This window comes from Mobula birostris, chromosome 31, assembly GCF_030028105.1.
Source record: "Mobula birostris isolate sMobBir1 chromosome 31, sMobBir1.hap1, whole genome shotgun sequence".
In the NCBI taxonomy this organism is placed as follows: Eukaryota; Metazoa; Chordata; class Chondrichthyes; order Myliobatiformes; family Myliobatidae; genus Mobula; species Mobula birostris.
Window position 1 is genome coordinate 12,424,071 of NC_092400.1, and position 24,834 is coordinate 12,448,904.

General features: G+C 38.6%; 1 protein-coding gene across 1 annotated transcript in view; it reads left to right on the forward strand.

Moving 5' to 3' along the window:
- Positions 1–24,834, forward strand: part of rbm19 (RNA binding motif protein 19) — a 265,310-nt gene that overhangs the window by 35,018 nt on the left and 205,458 nt on the right. Inside the window, exon 16 of the mRNA XM_072247529.1 lies at positions 1,505–1,589. Within this exon, the coding sequence (XP_072103630.1) occupies positions 1,505–1,589 (85 nt within the window). The remainder of the gene's footprint in view (positions 1–1,504; positions 1,590–24,834) is intronic.

The window sequence follows — 24,834 nt, forward strand, 5'->3', positions numbered from 1 at the left end:
GAAAGCAGTGATGCAGTTTTCAGTTTGCGTGGTATTATAGTCAGGCTGCAGAGAACTGTACACGTATCAGATCTGTGTAATGTAAAAAGACTATAGGGCTGGAGAAAATACAGAATAACATTTGCTAGGATGATTTACAGGAAATAGGAGAGTGAATGATTGAACAAATTGGTATGTCTCCAGTGTGGGGGTAGGTAAGGTTAAAACTTAGAATGATGTAACAGAACAAATATAGTAATGGGTTGGGCAGGTAGCTGTGGAATGATTTCATCTCGGGGAGAATCCAAAACAGTGAACTGCAGTTACAAGATAGACCTTACTAAATCCAGAGAGAAATACCATTTTTATTTTATCTAGTGTTTTTAAAATGTGAGGCACAGTACCATAGAAACTGGTTGAGGCAAATGGCTTTGAATACTTAATGAAGAAACACATTAATTGGCCACTTTATTAGGTAGACCTGCTTATTAATGCAAATATCCAATCTGCCAATCATGTGGCAGCAACTCAATGCATAAAAGCATGCAGACATGGTCAAGAGGTCCAGTTGTTGTTCAGACCAAACATCAGGATGGGGAAGAAATGTGATCTACTGAAAGTGATCTTGGCTGTGGTATGATAATTGGTGTCAGGCAGGTGGTTTGAGTATCTCGGATACTGCTGATCTTGTGCAGTCGCTATAGCAGGGGTTCTCAACCTTTTTAATGCCATGGACCAATACCATTAAGCAAGGGGTCTGTGGACCCCAGGTTGGGAACCTATGCTCTGTAGTGTTTACAGAGAATGGTGTGGAAAAACAAAAAACATCCAGTGAGTGGCAGTTCTGTGGGTGGAAATACCTTGTTAATGAGAGAGGTCAGAGGAGAATGACCAGACTGGTTCTAGTTGACAGGAAGGTGACATTCATTAAAATAACCACGCACCGCAATGAGCATCTCTGAATGCACAACACATGGAAGTGGGTAGGCTGCAACAGCAGGAAGACCACACCATGTTCCAGTTCTTTTCCCAGATAAAGTGGCCACAAAGTATAAATTTAGAGATACAGAAATTGAAAGGTATAGCAAGTCTGAAGGAAGGTTGATAAAAATCTGTGATGGGCAGTCAGGCACATAAGCAGCAGTAAAAATAAGTTAAGCAAATAATTTATTTCAATCCATTTTTATGTGATTATTTAAAATTGACTTTATTGTTTTATCGGTCCAGAATATTTACTGGTAGATATTGGTTTTCAAATTTTGACATTTAGGATTGCAGTCCTTATTTTATTTCTCAATGAGAGACCAAGATGTGAGCATTAATACTTTCAGCTGTAGTTGATAGTCGCACAATTACTTGTTCTTATGCACCATAGCTCTGTTACTACAACGTAGGCTACTTTGGCATGTAAGCCTGTTAGGGCATCCATAAAACACTTTGTATTTTGCCTAGGAAATATTTCTTAATTCCTGTCAAAATAATACCAAAAAAAACCCTCTCAAAATAATTGTTTTTTCATATTTAGTTCCAGCATGTTCCGCTTTACCTGGAATGGGCCCCAATGGATGTGTTCTGTACTCCAGTCACAGAAAAGAAGCAGACCAATAAAGGTAGCTAAGAAAAGTTATCACTGTGCTTGTGTGAATATGTATAGAACTAGGTGCCTAGTAAAGTTCTGGTCATGACAGAAATGCATTTTCTACCCTCTTTCTTCCATTTTGTTTGCTGCTGTCTTTTCTCTTTGGCTCTTCTCCTTTCTTTTGCACTTTCAGTGTTTTTCTGTCTGTTTCATTTCTTCCTCCCCCTCCCTCTTTTTCTGACTTCTGAATTTGCACCTAAAGTCAACCACCTGTTTTACACCTATTCCACATTAATAATTTTTTAAAAAGTTCTGCTTTAATTCATTCCCCCTTTCCCCCATCCCCCATGATCCTACCGTCTCGCCTACAAAATAAGGACAATTTATAGTAGCCAACTAATATGCAAACCTGCACATCTTTGGGGTGTTAAAGAAACCAGATCACCTAGATGAAATACATGTGTTCATAGGGAGTACGCACTCCTCACCCTAGACCAGGCTTAAATGTGGTCTCTGATACTGTGAAGCAATGGCTCTTTATTAGCTTTTCAGTTGTGCATCTCTGTCATTTACAACACATGCACAAGAGCAAGCGTACGCGCACGCACACACACATTTACTTTCTAAACTCTGCTTTTTCCTTTTCGTTCTTATTTGCTGTATCTTCACCTAAAGTGCATTTCATGATTGTTGTTAGAACAGTAATGTAGCAATTAATGAATTTCAAAAACTGGATCTGTATAATGGGATAAATCTTGTAGCCTTGATTTGCTGTCTATGATTACAGCGCATAGAAGCGCTAATCCTGATCTTATCTGATGCAGATGGTGTATCTTATTGGCCCTAAATATCCTATGAAAGGTGGCAAAGCTTCTCCCATCATTTTCCATCTGTTGAAGGTGTAGGGCATTTTAAGTATCTCTGATTGTCATTGACATTCAGGAACGTTTTTACACTGATATGACTGAAGTAGATTAAATGCCTTATAGTTTCATTTTTTCAATAATTTAAATGCCTGAAATTACTCAAAATATATTTAATTATAAACCTTAAGCAAGCTGATGCTGGATCTGAGAGTTTTTTTCCCGAACCAAATTGGAACCATGGGGAGTCTCTGGTGAAGTGTCCTGACAGACATGGTGCCTATTATTGCTTATTAGGTTCTGACTCTCAGTTTGGAATTGTTGCCATTTACTGGCAATATCTGGCCTACAATATGTTAAGATAATTAATTCACTGCAATATGGTCTCAGTACATACCGATTTGTATTAATCTTTTTGCATAAGAAGCTATTAACTTTTGTTTGAACAGCAAGTCCAATTAGCATAATTGGAACAAAAATTACAGGACTGTATATCATCATCAAATTTTTTATAAGTAATGTCCCAAAGAAGGGCTCGGCACGAAATGTCAACTGTTTATTCATTTCCATAGATGCTGCCTGACCTGCTGAGTTCCTCCAGCATCTTGTGTGTGTTGCTTTGGATGTCCAGCATCTGCATACTTTCTTGTGTTTATGGTAAACTTTGTTTTAGGTCAGATTCTCTGTTGCAGATCCAAATGTAATAGCTTGTTTACTTGAATGCCTCTGTGTTTAATCATTGTACTTTAGTGCAGAAGGTAAACGAGTCAAGCTTTAAAGCTTTCATAATTGCTGACATGACTTCGGAATAGGTCATATTACTTCACATAAAAATATGGCTAAATCAGAAATGACTTCGTATTTTACAATTGTGAAAGTTAATGACTTGAAGAGCGTATTGAGCTCAAAGGTTGTTTGAAGCCTAATGAACAAGTTTTCAGAAAGAAAATTGTTTAATATTGATGGTTGTTCCCAATAGCTATAATTTTCAGGATTTCAAAAATGAAGCAAGGTGACAATCAATGTTGCATTTGAAATAATATTTCAGAATTTTGTGTATATAGAAGGTAATTTATGGTCTTTTTGAAATAAGAACTTGACTGAACATTAAATCAATTAATACTTTGCAGCTGACAAAATTAAAATTGAAATTTCTATTCGTAAGACCATAAGACATAGAGTAATCAGGCCACTTGGCCTATTGAGTCTGCTCCACAATTTCATCATGGCTGATTTATTACCTTCTCAACCCCATTCTCCTGCTTTCCCCCAATAACCTTTGACACCCTGACTAATCAAGAACCTATCAATTTCCTCCTTAAGTATACCCAATAACTTTGCCTCCATCTATGGCAGTGAATTCTATAGATTCACTACCTTCTGGCTAAAGAAATTCCTCCTAATCTCTGTTCTAAATGGATGTCCATCTGGTCCTGCACTCCCTCACTTGAGAAAACATCCTTTCCGCATCCACTCTGGGCCATCCAATATTCAATAGATTTCAGTGAGATTTCCCCCCTCATTCTTCTAACCTCCAGCGAATACAGGCCCAGAGCTATCAAACGTTGTTCATACAGTATGTTAACCCTTTCATTCTGGGATTATTCTCATGAACCTCCTCTGTATTTTCCAATGCCAGCACATCTTTTCAGAGAAGGGTCTCAAAACTGCTCACAGTGGTAACCCCTGAGGAACACCACTAGTTACCGGCAGCCAACCAGAAAAAACCCTCTTTATTCCTACTGTTTGCATCCTACCAGTTAGTCAATTTTCTATCCATGCTACTGTCTTTCCTGTAATACTCCAACTATGGTCTGACTAGTGCCTCATACATCCTTGTTTTTATATTCTAATGTTCTCAAAATGAATGCTAACATTGCATTTGCCTTTTTTTACATAGACTCAACTTGCATGTTAACCTTAAGGGAAACCTACACAAGATCTCCCAAATCCCTTTGCACCTCTGATTTTTTTGAATTTCCTCCCCATTTTGAAAATTGTCCACATCTCTATTTCTTCTACCAACGTGACCTTGCACTATACTCTACCTGCCACTCCTTTACGCATTGTTCTATATCTGTTTGTCTTTCGGCAGAATCCTTGCTTCCTCAACATTACTTGCCCTTCCACCCATCCTCGTATCATCTACAAGCTTGGTCACAAAGCCATCAATTCCGTCATCCAAATCATTGACATATAACGTGAAAAGAAGCAGTCCCAATACCAACTCCTGCGGAAAACCACAGTCACTAGCAGCCAACCAGTAAAGGCCCCCTTATTCCCACTGTTTGTCTCCTGCTAACCAGCCACTCTTCAATCCGTGTTGGTATCTTTTCTGTCATAAGATGGGCTTTTTTGTTAAGCAGCCTCGTGTGTGACGCCTTGACAGAGACCTTCTGAGAATGCAAGAAAACAACATCCACTGACTCTCCTTTGTTCATTCTGCTTGTTATTTCCTCAAACAATGCCAACAGATTTGTAGGGCAAGATTTTCCCTTAAGGAAAAGCATGCTTACTTTGGCTTATTTTTATCATGTGCCTGCAAATACCCCAAAACCTCATCCTTAATAATGGACTTCAACATCTTGCCAACCACTGGTCTCTGCTATTATTTTCCATGGTGAAGACTGATGCAAAATGTTTAAGTTTGTCTGCCATTACTATCTCTCCAGTGTCATTTTCCAGTGACTGGGCAACTCAAGGATATATATTTTCATCATTTGAAGCTACTCCATGAGTTTTCTGACAGTGTCTTCCTGAAAGACAAACTTTCTCCCCAGTTTAAGTCTTCTGACAGAGCCTAGCACTTTTTTTAGATTTAGGATCTCTTTGTATTTAGCAGCATTCTTCTTCCCATCAGTTCTGACCAGAGTTTCCAGTTCCTGCTCTGAAAAGAATCCACATAGCATGATGCTCTCTGCACCGTACTTCACAGTCGGGACAGTGTTACCTGGCTGATGTACAGTATTTAATTTATGCCACACATGCTGCTTAGGGTTGAAGCCAAAACAGTTCCACTTTAGTCTCGTCCAACCATAAGATCTTATTCCACATCTTGATGGTATCCTCTAAGCGAAGCTTTGCAAAGTCTTTATGGGCAAGGATATGTTTTTTTTAAAGCGGGAACTTCTTCCTTGCCACTCTTCCATAAGTGGCCTTTTTGTACAAGACCATCTTAGAGATTGTGGAGCCATGAACTTCATTTTCAGTTTTAGTTCACTCAGTGACTGTTGGTGTCACAGTAGCCTGTCTTACAAGTGCCATTCTTCTCCAGCGACCAAATTTAGAGGGGTGGCCTGACCTGGACAGTGCGCTTTGTGTTCATATTTTTTCCACTTTTTCACAATGGACTATACTGAGCTCCAAGGTATGTTCAGTGCTTTTGAAGTGGTCTTGTACCCTGCCCCAGATTTGTACTTTTCTATTATCACTTCCCTGACTTGTCTTGAATGCTCTCTTGTCTTCATTTGGTTTGGTCTGTTGAATATCTACCTTACTATTGGACCTTCCAGAAAGAGGGGCGATTAATTCAAGTGATCCTCTAATTTTCTACATCAACAGATTGGTTGAGTTGATAAAGTATTGTACAATATTGCCCCTGAGGAAAGTTAGCATCGTAATTTCAAAAGGCAGTCTCACAATTTTAATTTTTAGTAAATTCTTGACAGGTTTTGGATTTTTTTTTTACTTGACATGATGCACAATGTTTTGTAGATTAGCCCAAAAAATTCTACTTCAATATATTGTAAATTTAGAAAATGAGACAGTAAAATGTGAAAACAGTTGTGGGGGCTGAATACTTTTTCAAGACACTATATAGCTGTAAAAACTGCTGGTATCCACTTTTATTGGCTAGGTTTCATTCACATTTCATCTTTTCTCTCCTTGTGTCTTTTTTTTAGTTTGCCTTCTGGTGGTTTTTAAAAGGTTCCCAATCCTCTAACTTCCCCCTAATTTTTGCTATGTTTTATGGCCTCTCTTTTATGCAGTCTTTGACTTCCCTTGTCAGCCATGGTTGCATCATCATCCCTCTAGGGTACTATTTCATCCTTGGGATGTGTCTATCCTGTGCTTTCCAAATTGCTCTCAGAAGCTCTAGCCGTGGCTGTTCTGGTGTCATCGCTGCTAGTGTCCCCTACCTTTCATGTCTCCGTAGTTCCCTTTACTCCACTGTAATGCTGATACATCTGACTTTAGCTTCTCTCTCTCATTCTACAGAGTGAATTCTACCATTTTATGATCATTGTCTTCTAAGAGTTCCTTTACCTAAGTACCCTAATTCAATCTGGTTCCTTACACAATACCCAGTTCAGAATTACTTTTCCCCTGGTATGCTCAACCACAAGCTGCTCTAAAAAGCCATATTTTGGGCATTCTACAAATTCCTTCTCTTGCAATCCACACCAACCTGTTTTTCCCCATCTACCTGCATATTAAAATCCCCCATGACTATTGTAACATTACTCTTTTTACATGCCCTTTCTACCTCCTGGTGTAATTTGTATCCCACATCCTGGCTACTGTTTAGAGGGCTGTATATAACTACCATCAAGATCGTTTTACCCCGGCATTTTCTTAACTCTACCCACAAGGATTGTACATCTTTTAATTCTATGTCACCTCCTTCTAAGGATTTAATTTCATTTTTTTTACCAACTGATCCACCTCATCCCCCCTGCCTACTTTGTTATTGTCCTTTCGATACAATGTGTCTCCGTGGATTTTAAACACCCAACTATGATCTTAATTAAGCCATAATTCTGTGATCTCTAACTGAGCTACGAGATCATCTACCTTATTCCATATGCTTTCCTTCCTGTACTAATCACCATTTTCAGTTTTGCCTGTGTTACACTTCAGCTCATGCCACTGATTACAATTTTGCCCTATCATCTAATAATAATAACAATAATAAAACTTTATTTATAGAACATGCTTCAGACAGATGCTTCATAATGGGATAAATGTATAAACATGAAAAAAAGATATGAAAATAAAAAAACAAAAAATGTTAATTAAAAACAAGGTTAAATAAATAGGTTTTGAGTTGGCATTTAAAAGTGTCAACGGAGTCTGCATCCCATAGTTATAGGTATCGTGTTCCACAGTTTAGGGACGTATTTCAAAAAAGCTGACCTGCTAATTATCTTTTGAAGGAAATTGTTTAAATTTAAGAGAATGCTGGAAGAAGACCTGAGCAGGATTATAAAACAAATATGATTCTGTGATGTACTCCGATCCCAGACCATTAAGAGCTTTAAAAATGAGTAAGAAACTTTGAAATCAATTCCAAAGGATACAGGAAGCCAATACAGAGTAGCTAGTAAGGGAGTGATATGTTCCTTCATCCTGGTTTTTGTTAAAAGCTAGCAGGGGCATTTTGAATGAGTTGAAATTTGTCAATAAGTTGCTTTGGAAGGCCAGTAGAAGGTGTATTCCTCACAGTTTCATTACACACTGCGTCTACTTGTATACCAACTGCTCTGTTCTCAGCCCCATCACCCCAGTTCCCCTCGCTCTGCCAAATTAGTTTAAACACCCCTCAGCATCTCTAGTAGACCTGCCTGTAAAGATATTGGTCTCCCTCAGGTTCAGGTATAATTACTCTATGTTTTTTAATTAAGTCACATCTTCCCTAGAAGAGATCCCAATAACCTGCAAGTCTGAAATCCTGTCCCTTGTACCAATTCCTCGACCATGCATTCATCTGCCAAATTGTCCTGTTCTTACCCTTGCTTGTGTATGGCACAAGCAACAATCCAGAGATTACTACCCTGGAGATCCTGGTTGTCAGTTTTCTACCTAACTCCTCATATTCTCTCTTCAGGACCTCCTCCCATTTCCTACCTGTGCCACAATGCACCACAACCTCTGGCTGCTCCATATTCAACATCCATACTCCACAGTACAAAAAAGGTTGATTGTAAAATATGAAAGAAACATTACATATATGATGTAGGCCTAGTAAATTAAGTTGCAAAGTTTAATTTGTTAATTTACAAAGAATAAGAATCAGTGAATTCCAGCTGCATCAGTGAACATACAGTTGTGATTATACAGCAGCTTTCTCATTACTTTATCAAAAAATTCTGAAACTTTCAAGTGCATACAACCACCTCAGTTAATCCATAAAACTAAAATAGAAGCAAATTTTATCATTAATCATACCAACACAACAAGAATAAAAACAAGCAAGTCCACAGCGAACCAAAACATTCTTCTGTACTGGGTGCTCGAGAGGCTTGAACTCTTTTTTTTCTCACCTGCAGCATGAAAATAAGTTCAATTTCAGTTTCATTCTTCAATTGGGAGCTTTGTAACATCTGGCATTTACAAATAACAGTATTATTTGCACATCTTGTTCTGGTGTCATTGGCATTTTTGATCTGAATTGCTGCACAAATAGTAGCCATGCATTCAACTTCCAAAGCTCTGATTACTGGAATTACTTCTTGGTATACCTCTTCTTTACTCTCTTTTGCTGTTAAGGTAATCCTTCAAACTCGTGCTTAATCAAACTTTTGATCAGTTACTCTATCATAATATTTCTTTTCTGTATTAGGCTTGATATCAACTATTTTTAAATTAAATCAACTGTGAAATGCTTTGGATCAGTATAACAACAGCTTCCTTTTATGGGTTGTCCATTAAAATTTCACATGGAGCTCAACGGAAGTATCAAAGAAAACCATGTGGAGTCTTGTAAAGTGATATTAGGTGGCCAAAAGCCTCTGCAAAATTGTTACAATGTTAAAGGCACTATTTAAAACAAGTGTTTGAGATACAGTTTTTGATAGATTGAGATGTCAGCAAATTGAGTTGTGGAATTTGTATTCCTTTTTTGGAGCCAACTAAATTCCTGTTCTTGCAAGTATGTGTTTATACCATCAATGACGCTTTGCCATGATTTGCTCCACCATGTGCATGCATAGACATGTAGCTAGGATTCAAGATCTTGGGCGGGGGGGGGAGGGGGGCTTACATTCATGTATTTCGGTATATCTTCAGGAGTCATAAGCATAAAACTAGAATATCATAAAACTTATCTTCACTAATACTTTTCAGGGAAAGAATTCTGTCCTTCCCTAGTAGTCCAGTCTAAATGTGACTCTGGAGGTAGTGCGGCTGTCTCTTAAATGCTCCTCCCTCATTTTTGGGGAAATTAAGGATGGGCAACAAATGCTAGCTTTTCATATGCCATCTGCTTCCTCTGAACAAATGAACATTCCAACTGAATTCATTCCCAAACAGGAGTTGCAGATGTTCCTTTGGCCTGATAATTAATCGTGTTGCCTGCTTCACTGACAAAATAAACTTCTGATAGTGTTTTTCCTTGTCCTGCAATGCATATTTTGTTTTTAACAGCAGATTAACATAAGAACATAAGAAATAGGAGCAGGAGTAGGCCATCTGGCCCATCGAGCCTGCTCCACCATTCTATAAGATCATGGCTGATGTGGCCTTGGACTCAACTCCACCTACCTGCCTTTTCCCCATAACTCTGAATTCCCCTACTATTTAAAAATCTCCGATAATTAAATTTTCAGTTTCTGAATACACTAGAGGCAATTCTCAGTGCTACAAGCTGTCGAGTAATGCTGCTGAACAATTGAGAATATATGATCCAGGATTAAGTAAACATTTCATTCAAGACCGTTCAGTTTCATGTAATGAGCTATTACAAAGTCATAGAGTACTTCAGCACAGAAGCAGGCCCATTGGCCCACCTGGACCGTGCCGAATTGTTATTTGGTCTAGACCCATCAACGCGCACCTGGACCATAGTCCTCCATACCCATCCATCTATTTACCTATCCAAACCCTTCTTGCATGTTACAATCAAACCTGTATCCACCACTTCCACAGGCAGCTCATTCTGCACTTGCATCACACTGTGTGAAGAAGTTAGAACATGGAGCATAAAATAGTACAGCGTAGTAATTAGCTCTTCAGCTCATAGAAGCCCCCTTGCAAACTTAGTTCCCCCCTCAGAGTCCCCTTGAATATCCTGTACTCAATACTCTGATTTCTGAAGCTCATTGTGCCAGCAGCTCTCTTTATGACCCTGTCTATTTGTGATGCCACTTTCAAGGAATTGTGGATTTGTCTCTTGTTCTACCTCACTTCTCTGTGCTTTACCACTCACCGTGTAAGTCCTACCCTGCTTCATCTTCTCAAAGTGCAACCCCTCACATTTGTCTGCATTAGATTCCATCTGCCATATTTCAGCCACTTTTCCAGCTGGTGTAAATTCCACTGCAAGTTTTGATAGCCATGATCTTGGTGTCAACTGCAAATTTGCTGATCCAGTGTTCCACATTTTCATCCAAATCATTAATGTAGATGGTTACCTTTGCGTGAAGGAAGAAAAATGACTGTGTAATAGGATTAAATGTACTTATTTATTAGAGATACGGTGTGGAATAGGCCCTTCTGACCCTTCGAGCCGTGCTGCTCAGCAATCTCGGACTGTGTCATTTACGTTTAGAGTAGTCATTTGCAGAGTCATGTTAGGCACAGTACATGCTGGGCAATTTGCAGTGTAAGAGTGATGAATCAGGCCTGCCAAGATGAAAACGTGCGCACTTGGAAGCCCGCACAAAAGAGAGTGATTTCAGTATGTAGGAAGCCCATTCGATTCACCGTGCAATCAGTCAGTCACTTGTCACATTTTCACAATCTATCTGATACAGTTCATAAACGACAAGCAACAATGGATCCCTGTGGCACACCACTGGTCGCAGTCCTCTAGTCAGACAGGCAGCCATCTACTACCACTCTCTGGCTTCTCCTGCTAAGCCAATGTCTAATCCAATTTCCTACTTCTCCCTGAATTATTGCATAATTGGAATTAGTCATATTTTTGTGCCATTCTATCATGGCTGATTTATTATCCCTCTCAACCCCATTCTCGTGCCACTTCCTCATAACCTTTGATGCGCTAACAAATCAAGAAGCTATCAGCCTCTGCTTTAAATGTGCCAGTGACTCAGCCAACTTAACTACAGTTTCTTGCCTCAGCTTGCAAAGTATATGTTTAGAGGTAATGAGCTATTTAAGTAAAAAAAATCAATAATTTCTATATTAAAAATAATTAATAAATATTTTCTTTGCATTTAAACAGAAGTAGGACACGAATATTTTTTAACTATTATTGGGAAATGATTGATCCCCCCAAATAATATTTAAAATTTTCATCTCTTTTCATCCTGTGAGAGTATAACATATAACTTTTGATAACCTTTTAAGTTATTTCGATACAATTTCTTAACATTTAGCATCAGAAGATAGAAAATGGAAGCAACACACAGAAAATGCTGGAGGAACTTGGCAGGCCAGGCAGCATCTATGGAAAAGAGTACAATCAGCGTTTGGGTTGTGACCTTTCAGCAGAACTGAAGAGAACCTCTGGCTGAAGGGTCTTGCCCCAAAATGTCGACTGTACTCTTTTCCATAGATGCTGCCTGGTCTGCTGAGTTCCTCCAGCATTTTGTATGTGTTGCTTGGATTTCCAGCATCTGCAGATTTTCTCCAGTTTGAGATAGAAAATGGATATTGTTTACTAAACTCTTCTCAGGCTTCTTGAAAAAGATGTCAGTTTGTCATTGAAATTTTGATTTTAATTGATACCTGTACCCAGCTGGAAACCTGAGAAGAGCTTATTAGTCATATACGCCAGGAAAGCACTAGGTCCTTTTTGGATGTTGTTTATTATGAAAGGTGTGCATTGGAAGAAAAATGTTCAAATCTTAAATGGTTCAAATGCTCTGATAAAATCGAAAATGCAGCTGTGGAGAGAGGAAAAGAGCAAACATCTAGGTCAATGATGTTACCTGGCCTATGGAGAATTACTAGAATTTTCTGTTTTTATTTCAGATTCCATATTTTGTTTTTGGATTAGAATGTTGGGTTTTTTAATCGATTTCTGGAGATACTTGTATTAAGAAAATTGTCATGGAATCTACATGACAGTCCATAAAATGAGCAAGTGTGACCTTCAATCTTTTTTTTTAATCAACATAATTTAGCTTTCTGGTGTTTTCTGTTTTGGCTACTACTTCCAGACCTGTCTTTAAAAACATGTAATATTAAAGGATATTTACTAGTTTAGCAAAAGTTGCATTCATTAAGAAAAGAAGGCGGTGCGACTTCCAGGTCATCAAGGGAATGGCGGCGTAAGGAAAAGGTCTCTCGACAAAAAAGAAGGTAAACTGCCCCAAAATCGAATTTAGACAAATACTTAATATTGCATAACTATATTAATAAAAGGGGCAAGGATGATGTCTAAGAACAAGATTAAAAAGTCCGCTCCGAAGGCTGATAAGCATAAAGAGACGCAGCAAGGCGATGGGCCTAGCTCCCCCACGGCAAGCCAGGACGGAGATAATGAGGGGGAATCGGTGACTCTGTCTTTGATTCTCGGAGAGATTCGCGGGTTCCGACAAGATAACAGCAAACAGCTGGAAGATATTAAAGGAGAAATAGTAAAAACTAACTCGCGGATAGATGAAGCCGAAGCGAGGATTCTTGGAATTGAAGAGAAGCTACAAAACGCAGAGGAGGTGATAGCAGAACTGCTGAAGCTACAAGACCAACTCCAGTGGAAACTAATAGATCAAGAAGGCCGCTCGAGAAGGGAAAATGTGAGGATCTACGGAGCTCCCGAAGGAACTGAAGGTAAACCCGGATTGATGATTCCCTTCATGGAGAAGCTACTTAGAGAGAACCTTGATATACCGGCCACAAAAGACCTACAGATAGAAAGGGCTCGCCGTGCGTTGGCACCACAGCCTCCGGCAGGCACCCAGCTCAGATCGATCCTGGTCAGATTTCTCAGTTACAGAACGAAGGAAGAGGTGCTTAAAAGGGCATGGCAAAAGAAAGGTTTCATGCGGAACAACTGTAAAATCAGTTTAGACCACGACTACGTACCGGGGATTCTTGCCAGACGGAAGGAATATATGGAAACACGGAGAGTCCTGAAGGAAAACAACATCAGATTCCAGACCCTGCATCCAGCTCGGCTGAGAGTCTTTTACGACGAAGGGACAAAAACTTACGCTACGGTGGAGGAGGCAACGTCGGACCTGGTGGACCGGGGACTACCTATTAAAGTTATCACTCAACTGGAGTCGCTACTGGAGAGGATTCGGCAGAAGTCGTGGCAGTTAGTGGGGCGAGGACGCTCCACACGAACCAGAGTGTCAAACTACAAGGAAAAGCTGCAAATATTCAGACGCGAATGTCCAGAGAACACAGATTAATTAAGAGAAATGACTGAAAAGAGTAAATCGGACTTAAAGGTAAAATGAAAACTGGTAACTGAAAATAAGCTAGGCGGAATAACTTGAATGATAGCAATTTGGTCGAGACATAAATAGGAGAAAATTCTCTATGATTATTCAAACTGCTGAGTGCCTTCTAACACGGTGAAGATAGAGGTTATCCCTCTGAACTGAGGCGGGTCGGTGCTCAGGCCTTACTGTGGGACGTCGGGAAAAATTTTCAAATGTTACACGTTCAAAAATGTCTAGAGTGTGGTTATATGTCTTGGTTTACTGCTGAGAAGGGATTGCTTACTGTTTGGTTAGAAAAGGAGAGTGTTTTTTTTCTACTAGAGAAAAATGCAAACTGAATTGGTAAAAATAATTTCCTATAATGTTAATGGGGTTTTGAATCCAATTAAAAGAAATAAGATTATGTCTAAATTGAAAAAAGAGAGGGCACAAATAGCTTTCTTCCAGGAAACACATATGAGCCAATCTGAACATGGAAAATTAAAAAGAATGGGCTTTAAGCATGTATTTTATTCATCATATAAATTGAGTCACAAAAGAGGGGTAGCTAATTTAATATCAAGTGCTCTTAATTATGAACATATTTCAGAGACTAAAGACAAAGAAGGACGGTTCGTAAAAATCACAGGAAGAATAGAAGGTACAGAAATAACATTGCTGAATGTTTATGCTCCTCCAGGTTGTGAATGGTCATTTTATAGACACATTTTTGACCTAATGGTCAGTTCTCAAGGGGTAGTAATTTGTGGAGGGGATTTTAATATTAGATTAAATCCTATATTAGATTCTTCAAGAATAGTTACTCAGAATAAACCTCTGACTCGGAAAGTGAATTCATTGATGGAGGAGTTGGGAATTATAGATGTCTGGAGGGAATTGCACCCTACTAGTAAAGATTATACATTTTACTCTTTCCCTCATTCAGCCTATTCAAGAATAGACTATTTCTTTATCTTTAATACAGATAGACTCAGGATAAAAAACTGTAATATTGCAACAATTGATCTGTCGGATCATAGCCCAGTCTCTATGTCTCTAATCCTGGAAAGGAAAATGAGGAAAACACTATGGAGGCTAAACTCACATATACTCAATAACCCGAAAGTAATGGAGAGATTAAGGGGAGAAATCAAAGAATATCTAGACCCTAATGACACGGGAGAAACATCACCAGTGATCTTATGGGATACATTGAAAGCTGTACTGAGAGGGAAAATTATTTCCATTACCACTCACATGAAAAAAAATCAATGCACAAAAATTAGCAGACCTTCAAGGAAAATTAAAACAACTTCAAGTTGTAGATAGCAACAAAAGTAATTCAAATCGAAAACAGGAAATTAGGAAATTGCAAAGTGAAATTGATGATATTTATACGTTGGAAACTCAAAAGAAATTTTCTTTACCTGAGACAAAAGAATTATGAAGTAGGACGTAAATCAGCTAGATTATTAGCATATAAATTACGAAAACAACAAGCAGACAATACAATTCATAAAATAAAGAATCCAAAGACAAAGCTTGTGGAGAGTACAATAGGGAAAATTCAAGAGAGTTTTGAAACATATTATCGAGAGCTGTACTCCCAACCTCGGGCCCCCAATGTGCCCTATATAGACAGTGTATTGAATTTTTTAGATCTACCTAAACTTACAGATTTACAAAATGAAAGTTTATTAGAACCAGTAACTGTCAAAGAACTGAACGTGGCCATCTCTAGGTTAAAGGCTGGAAAGTCCCCGGGTTCTGATGGGTTTACCTCAGGGTGGTACAAGTCCCTGAAGACACAGTTAGCCCCATTACTACTTAACACCTTTAATTGGATCTTGCAGAGAGGAGAAACTCCACCTTCCTGGAGAGAAGCGATTATTTCAGTTATTCCTAAAGAGGGTAAAAATAAACTAGAATGTGGCAATTATCGGCCAATTAGTGTTCTTAATTTAGATTACAAACTATTTACATCTATATTAGCGCGCAGATTGGAAAAGCTTTTACCTGGCCTAATCCACTTAGACCAGACTGGATTTATTCAACAAAGACAAACACAGGACAACATAAGGAGAACTCTGCACATATTAGAACAGGTTAATAAGAACGAAACAGAGACAATGGTAGTAGGATTGGACGCTGAGAAAGCTTTTGATTTGGTTAGTTGGGCATTCCTATACAGAGTGTTAGGAAGATTCGGCTTTCAAGAAAAGTTTATTAAAGTAATTCAGAATCTATATGGCAGCCCTACAGCCCAAATTAAGATAAATGGAGACCTCTCTGACTCCTTCATTTTAGAGAGAGGCACTAGACAGGGATGCCCAATTTCTCCTCTCCTTTTTGCGCTATATATTGAACCGCTTGCCCAACTAATAAGACAAAGCGAAATCGTAAAACGTATCAAGGTGGCAGGGATTGAACAGAAAGTGGTGTTATTCGCAGCTGATGTTTTGATCTATCTGAGTGAACCAGAAAAATCATTTATAGGATTGTTTACACTGTTGGATGACTTTGGGAAAATATCAGGTTATAAAATAAATGTAAAGAAAACGCAGGTTATGTCCCTAAATTATACACCATCCAAAAAATTGCAGGATACATACGATCTTAAGTGGGAAGCTAAATCATTAAAATATTTAGGAATAACCCTGCCGAAGGATCTTTCAACACTGTCACAGGTAAATTATGGGCCATTAATCTCAGAGATAAAAGCAGATATGCATAGATGGAATCTTATCCCCTTTTTAAGTTTAAATTCAAGGATAAATACTATAAAAATGAATATTCTTCCTCGGTTATTGTATCTTTTCCGTACTTTACCGGTGGAGGTGGATGATAATCAATTCAGGGAATGGGACAAATGGATTTCCCGCTTCATTTGGCAAGGAAAGAAACCTAGAATTCGATATAACACCTTACAGTTAGGGAAGGAAGGAGGAGGTATGGTTCTTCCTTGCCTGAGAAATTATTTTTATGCCTCACAGATAATCCCTCTGTTATATTGGTGTAATAGGGAATATAAGGCTAGATGGAAGGAAATAGAATTTGGATTAGTTGACAGTTTTCCTCTACAGGCCTCAATAGCTGACAAAGGATTGATGGCTCAGTTGGAAAAATTTAAAAACAGTTGGATAAATCTTACATTAAAAGTATGGCAGAAGGTGGTTAATTCATGTGGAATTAATAACATGTTAAAACTCTTTAGATGGTGTGCATATGATACCGAATTCCTTCCCAACAGAGGAGATAAAAGATTTGAGCTATGGATAAAGAAAGGTCTTACAACCTACCTCTCATTTATAGATAAAAGAGTATTACAAAGTTTCCAAATCCTGCAGGACAGACATGGCCTAGAACATAATGACTTTTTTAGGTACCTTCAAGTACGAAACTATGTTAACCAGAGTTGTAGATATACAGACCTATCAACAGTAGAATTAGAATTTTTCAAGATTCTGAATTCGGCTTGCAGTTCAATACCTAGTAAATCAGTTTCTCGATTATATAATGCACTGTCCCATGCTAAAAATGTAAATACACTGTATATTAAAGAGAAGTGGGAGAAAGAAGCGGGGTTGGTACTTTTCAGAGGAGGCTTGGGGGGAAATCTGCAGCTTTCAATGGTCCTCGACTAATTCTTTGACTTGGAGAGAACATTGTTGGAAAAACATTATAAGATACTTCAAGACCCCATATCAGGAAAAATATAAATACACAAATGTGATGTGTTGAAGAAGGTGCGGCTCCAAGGAGGCAAATCATTGTCATATTTTCTGGGATTGCCCTAAATTAAGTCTATATTGGGAAGGTATTCATAGAACATTAGTTAAGGTACTTAGGTCCCAGATACCTCTGAACTTTGAGACGCTCTATTTGGGGCATGTATTATTTCTTGAACAGAAGGAAGATATAAAGTTGCTGCAGGCCCTCTTAGCGGCAAGTAAGAAATCAATCACTAGAAAATGGCTAAATCCAATACCACCTACATTAGAAGATTGGCACGGAATTATCTTGGAAATATTTAAAATGGAAAAGTTGACTTACTCCCTGAGAATTCAAAAAGAAAAAATTTATCAAATCTGGAATAAATGGATTGAATATATAACCCCAATGCGAGCAGACTTTAGATGACTCTCCTAATGATTTATACTGCTCTTCTCATCAACACAGTAATATTGTTAACGTAAGCACCCCTAGTCTAAATGTCTTTTTTTTTTGTTTTCTTTTGGAAAATAGAGAATTAACACAAGTAAAGAGAAAGATTTGGGAAAGAGATAAAAAAATGAAAAAATTAAGTAAATAAGTACATAGGGATTGGATAATTATGTCTGCGGGCAGGAGCAAGCATGAACAAATTAGGATATAGACACCTACAATGGTTGTTACATAGGCTTATATACAACATTTTGGACCAGTGGAAATGGTCCAGAAGGGTTATATGGAAACTATTATTACCATTTTTCTTAACAACTAATACCATTACTTAGCCTAATAGGTTAGATTTACCACAGTACATAATTATCTATTTAAGTGTTTATTTTCCTTTTATATCATCTCAATGTGTACTTAAGAATGTATAAATAATTGTAGTTTTATACATATAAAAAAATGGAAAAGGTTATATGTGTGAAAAAGTACATGATATTTGTGAATTCCTTATCCAAATAAAAATAAAATTAAAAAAAAAGAAAATCAGAGGCATCAAAAGAATACCATTTTGAGATCAACTGAAAAACGTATGGGGGGCGTGGAAGGAATGGTATATGTTGTCCAATACAACAACATGCATACTGTGTAGATCCCACACATGACTATATTGTAATACTGCAGGCCAGTACTAATCCCAACACTCTTTTCTTCTTCAAGGACATGACTCATTTTGAACTTCCATGTTTTTTTTTCATACTATGTATAAGGCTGCAACAGTGGCCTTTGGGGGAGGTGAGCCTTGAGCTTGGAGAATGAAAGCAGCAATGCCAATCTGGCTACTAGTCACCAGGGAGCTATTATCTTACTGTGCCGAGACCCAGGCCCTGTGATAATGAACTTCAGGGGAATGCTTCGTGAAGGCTGCAGTTCACTGATAATAGCTTTTGTTGTTCAGGATGTGCTTTGCATGCAGAAAGACTCAGAATTTTGTAGCTCAAGAATAATATAACTGCTTTTTGCTTTGCGTGACTGCATTTTATCGTACAAGCCACAGATGGAGGTGCATTTAAATCTTTTTGCTGATGGATTAACTGTCAATGATTTATTAATTTCCCCAGAGTTGAAGAGCCTTCCTTGCGAAATTTAAAGAGATGAAATATTTAAAAATTTCTTTGGCTTGAAATAAATTGGAGAAATTAAAAAGACTTTATTGTTCATGACAACCTTTTAATATCTGCAAATTTTTATCAATATTGGAATGTGATACGCAAATGTGAATTTGATGTGTTACAGGTATGGGGAGTATTTGCTTGGGGGAATTCTGACATTGAATATTTTCTTGTGTGCAGGTATTAGAAAAGTGTACCTTTCAAGAAAGTGATTTTTTTTTAAACTATTGTGTTGCTAGTGCCTTCACAAGATCATACACTAAAATTGGATATCGACCTGTGTGCTGATTTATGATTGTGGTGATACCTCATAAGGGATTGATTTAGTCAAAATAATCAGTGCATTCTACCTGTAATTGAAATATACTGTTCAAAAAAAACTGATTTGTAAGATTGTTCTCAGTGCATTGTTTGTTTATTGTTTATATAAGGTGCATCATATTTGTATACACATTTTGGTAACTTTGAACACACAAGCCAAAAAGCCATTTGAAATCTGGTATTTAACTGATCCAAATACCTGCTAGAAAACGCAGAAGTTGGCAGCCGTCAGCAAGCAATTAGGAAAGGCAAATAGATATGAAGTAGCAAAGCAAAGAAGATGGAGTATAAAAGTAAGAAAGTCTGGCTTTACAGGGCATTGGTGGGACCACATCTAGAATACTGCATGTACTGGTCCTCCCCCTGGTTACAGTGTGGTTCCATTCCTCTGAACTGTTCATAACCCTGAACAGTTTGCAAGTCAGAAATGAGGCTCGGAACCGAGTTGCCACATATCAGAAGATGCCTGTAGCTCCACAGCAGCTGCCAAATCCATTTTTCCAGTCTCCTAAATACTCAGTCATGTGTAAAAACACTCGTAAGCTGAGGAGGTGCTATATTTAAGGAGAGATATAGTTGCATTGAAGGTAGTTCAGAGAAGCTTTGTAGATTGATAAATGTGATGAAGATGTTGCCTTTGAAGAAAGATGGTGCTGACAAATCTGTATTCATTAGTGTTTAAAAAAAAATAATAGATGGTGTCATTGAGACAAAGTTGAGAGAATTTAAAAAAAGTCATTCTTAGAGGATGTTAGCACTTGTGAGAAATCTAAAACAAGAGGGCATATATTGAGAGCAAAGAATTGCCATTTTAAGGTGGAGATGAGGAGTTTCACCTCTGTGGTGAGAGTTTGGATTTTGTTTGGCCTTGAAGACTGCAGTGACAATTATTAAATATGCCCAAAGCTGAGAAAGACTTTTTTTTTGTTTTCTTGATGGTTGTGGGGCACAAGCAGAAACATATTTCTGAGGCCAATATCAGATCAGTCACTAACTGAGAAGTCAAGACCCACTTCTGCTCTTTTTTTATCCAGCTGCACTCCTAACCTTCACATCTGTTGACCTTGATTGCATCACTCTCAGTACAGCTATAAAATGAGTAAAAGAGAAAAAAAACCAGGAGATTCTGGAAATATTTTCATGACCCTCCAGATATAAAGTTAAAGGAGAATTTATTGTTTTTGTAAATGTATATAATTTATACATGTACATTTTTAACCAGAAAAAGGCCCAATTAGAACAAAAATAAAAGAAATTCATTTTAGTGCAGAGTGATCAGAGTAGTGCTAGTGTTGCTAAACTGCACTGTTTTTCTGCTTGGTTCAAGAACTGAATGGAGAAGTAGTTGTTCTTCATCCTGGTGGTGTGGGACCTCATACTTCTGTACCTCCTGCCCAATAAATAGTAGCTGCGAGAAGATGTTATGGTGGGAATTTTCAAATGTCACAGTCTTGAAGCAGTGTCTCTTACAGATACTACTAGTGGTGGGAAGGGATGAGCCTGTAATGTATTGAACAGAGTCCGCTCTGCTCTAGTGCATTCGATTTGCCATACCAGACCATGATGGAAACAGTCAGGTTACTTTCATCTGTAGAAATTTGTGAGAATGTTCGATGTCAACCTTAAAATTCCTAATCTCCTAAGAAAGTAAAGATGTTGGTGTGATTTGTATCTATCTAGTTGGTCCAGGGTAGGTCATCTGATATGTTTATGTGCAAATATTTAAAGCTGCTGACTCCACTTCTAATTTTCCTCTCTCTCCTTCCCTCCCCCCATTAAACTGGCATACGTTTGCCCTGCTTCCCCTTCCTGAAGTTCACAATCATTTCTTTAGTTTTGCTGATATTGAGTGAGAGGTGGGCATCATTTGATGGCAAAGGATAGAAACAGATATCAGGTCAGTAAAATTTTAGATTAGATGTTTTTTAAGCTGCAGTGAAAGGAAGAAGAATAAAGAGAAGAATAGGATTTCATTGTTGGATGACGAGCTTGCTGATACAGGTGGTAGTGATTTTGGCTGAGTGGGAAAAACTTCTTCCTGGCTATGATGCAGTTGAAGAAGTTGTAGATATATGAATGAAAGCAGGGAAGATGAAGATGAAGCAAGACAAAAATAGTGAACCTTTAAGGCACAAAGTGACAAAGCAAAGCACTGCAGATCCTGGAAATCTGAAATAAAAAGAGAGAATGCTGGAAATGTCCATCTGGTTAAGTACCATCCATGGAGAGACAGAGTTTGCATTTCATGTGAATAACCTTTAATCAAAATTGGCTAGTTCTGATACAATGTTCAAAGACTGGTTTTCTGAAAGTGTTGAATTTACTGTTAAGTCCTGAGGGCTGTAATGTGGCGAGTCTTCTGATCTAGCAAATTACAACCTGAACAGTCTCGGATAACTTCATATCTGTTTTTCTCTATTTCCTGAGGGTTAAATTGTATAGCTTTCCCCAAATGGGCACAGACGTAGCAATTTGCACACCAGCTGGTTATTGAGGCAATGCAATTATTTTAGCTTAGATTATATCTCAGAGACAGCATGCATTGCTGGCAAAGCAGTGTGGTGGCCAATGGCACCCAGCATCCTCTGGAAGCCTATAATCCTAACAAAATTATGTGCTTACTCCTCAGCTTGCCTTCTGACAAGAGAATTAATCATAGTCAGCTGTTGTGTGGAAAGCATCAGTGACTATCCTTATTCAAAAGCTGCAAGATGTTACAGTTCTCTTGAACTTCAATACTGAAGAATCTTAAATGCATAAACATTTATAGCACAATAAACTTGGATGTGTGTTGCTTGCCCTACTCTGAGGTTGGAGATATGGGTATTGCAATGACCACTTTCAATGAGGCCATTCTCACTGAAGGCAAACACTATTTAAGTCAAAGAATTGATAATACACTCATTTTAAAGGATGAGGTTTTGACATCCTATGTGCAAATAACTGATACAAAGAGATTGGCAATGTGGGAGGTTAAATGTGCATTTCTTAATTTTAGATGGTAAACATTGGGGGGAAAAGAGAAGCTGGGCAGTGTGTTAACTGCTTTCATTAAGTATTTGAACTTGTCTGTCACTATAGGTGTTGGGGTGATGATTAAATCTTAGTGCTATAAAAAGGATTTGTAGATCATCCAATGAGAGTTTCAAGTATTCTCTCCTTTTTACAATGTTCCTCTTATTTGTAACTTAACTAAGCAATCCCTTCAGTATAGCATTGATCATCATTCTGAATATCTTCTCCTTTAGCTCACCAGTATTTGTGGCTAATTTTTGCCACATGAAATTTCTTATCGAATACTACCAGCACAGACACATGCCCTTCAGTCCATTTAGTCCTTGCCGAATTATTATTCCCTCTAATCCCATTGACCTGCACGTGGACCGTAGCCCTATATACCCATCCCATCCGTGTACTTATCCAAACTTCACTAAAATGTTGAAATCAAGCCCATGTCTACCACTTATGTTGGCAACTTACTCCACACTCATTACCTTCTGAGGGAAAAATATCCCCCTCATGTTCCCTTAAACATTTTGCCCTTAGCCTTTGACCTTCAATTCTAGTCTCACCCAACCTTATGGAGAAAGCCTGCTTGCATTTGTTCTGTCTATACTATTAATAATTTTATATACCTATGTCATAGCTCTCCTCATTCTCCTAACTTATTCAACCTTTCCCTATAACACCTACACCTTATTAGGGAAAGTGAGCAGGAGATAGGAGCTACAGGGAGTTAGTCACCCCGACAAGTGGATGACTGTCAGGGAAGGGAAGGGAAGACCTCAGATAGTAGAGAGCACCCCGTGGCCATCTCCCTCAATAATCATTATCTCGTTTTGGATGCTGTTGGGGGGTGACCTGTCAGAGGATGACCACAGCTATCAGAGCTCTGGCACTGAGCCTGGTTCCGTGGTGCAGAAGGAAGAGAAGAAGATGAGGAACATAGTAGCCATAGGGGACTCTATAGTGAGGGGAATAGGCAGGAGGTTATTTCAGCCTGTACTTGCATGGTGCCAGGGTGCAGGATGTCTCAGATCGGGTGCAGAGTATTCTGAAGGGAGAGGGTGAACAGCCAGAAGTCTTGGTACAAGTTGGTACCAATGACATTGGTAGAAAAAGGGAGGAAGTCCTGAAAAGAGGATTCAGGGAGTTGGGTAGGAAGTTGAAAAGCAGGACCTCAGGATTGCTGCCTGTGCCACGTGCTAAGGAGCGCAAGAATAGCATGATCAGGCATATTAATACGTGGCTGTAGGGGGCAGGGCTTTGGGTTCCTGGATCATTGGTGCCTCTTCTGTGGGAGGTACGACCTGTACAAAAAGGATGTCCAGTATCTTAGCAGGCAGGTTTAATAGAGCTATTAGGGAGGGTTTAAACTAATTTGGCAGGGGGATGGGCGCCAGAGTGATGGGTCTGAGGAAGGGGGAAACTGAAATAAATCAAAGATAGCATGCCACAGAGATGATAGAAATGACAGGCAGGAGATGAGGCATATTCATAGCCAGTGGGATGATTTACAGGGCAATAGAGGCGTGATGCACTTAAAACAGAAAACAACCAATACTGGACTGAAAGTGTTATATTTGAATGCATGCAGCATAGGAAATAAAATGGACAATCTTGAAATTCAGCTGCGGATTGGCAAGTAGGACGTTGTTGCAATTTCTGAAACTTGGCAAAAGGATGGCTGCCAATGGGAGCTGAACGTCCAAGGATATACTGTGTATCAGAAAGATAGGTTAGTAGTTAGAGGGGGTGGTGTGGCCCTGTGTATAAGAAATAATATTAAATCATTAGAAAGGGATGACATAGGATCAGAAGTTGTAGAGTCTCTGTGGGTTGATTTAAGAAATGGCAAGGGTAAAAGGACCCTAATGGCAGTTGTATACAGGCAGCCGGGATGTGGATTACAAATTACAGCAGGAGATAGAAAAGGCATGTCAGAAGGGCAAAATCATGATAATTGTTGGGGATTTAACCTGAAAGTGGATTGGGAAAACTGGGCTAGTATTGGACCTCGAGAGAGAATTTGTAAAATGTCTAAGGGATGGATTTTTAGAACAGCTTGTTGATCCCACTAGAGGATCAGCTGTCCTGGATTGGATGTTGTGCAATGATTTGGAGGTGATAATAGAGCATAACGTTAAGGAACCCTTGGGGAACAGTGATCACAATATGATCAAGTTCACTTTGAAGTTTGAGAAGGAGAAACTAAATTCCAATGTGTAAGTATTTCAGTGGAATAAAGGAAATTACAGTGGCATGAGAGGGGAACCGACCAAAGTTGACTGGAAAGGGACACTAGCAGGAAGGACAGCAGAGCAGCAATGACTGGTTTCTGTGAAAAATGAGGGACGTGCAAGACAGATATATTCCAGATAAGAATAAATTTTCGAATGGAAGGAGGACACTACTGTGGCTGACAAGTGAAGTCAGAGCCACAGTAAAAGCAAAAGAGAGGGCATACAAGGAAGCCAAATTTAGTGGGA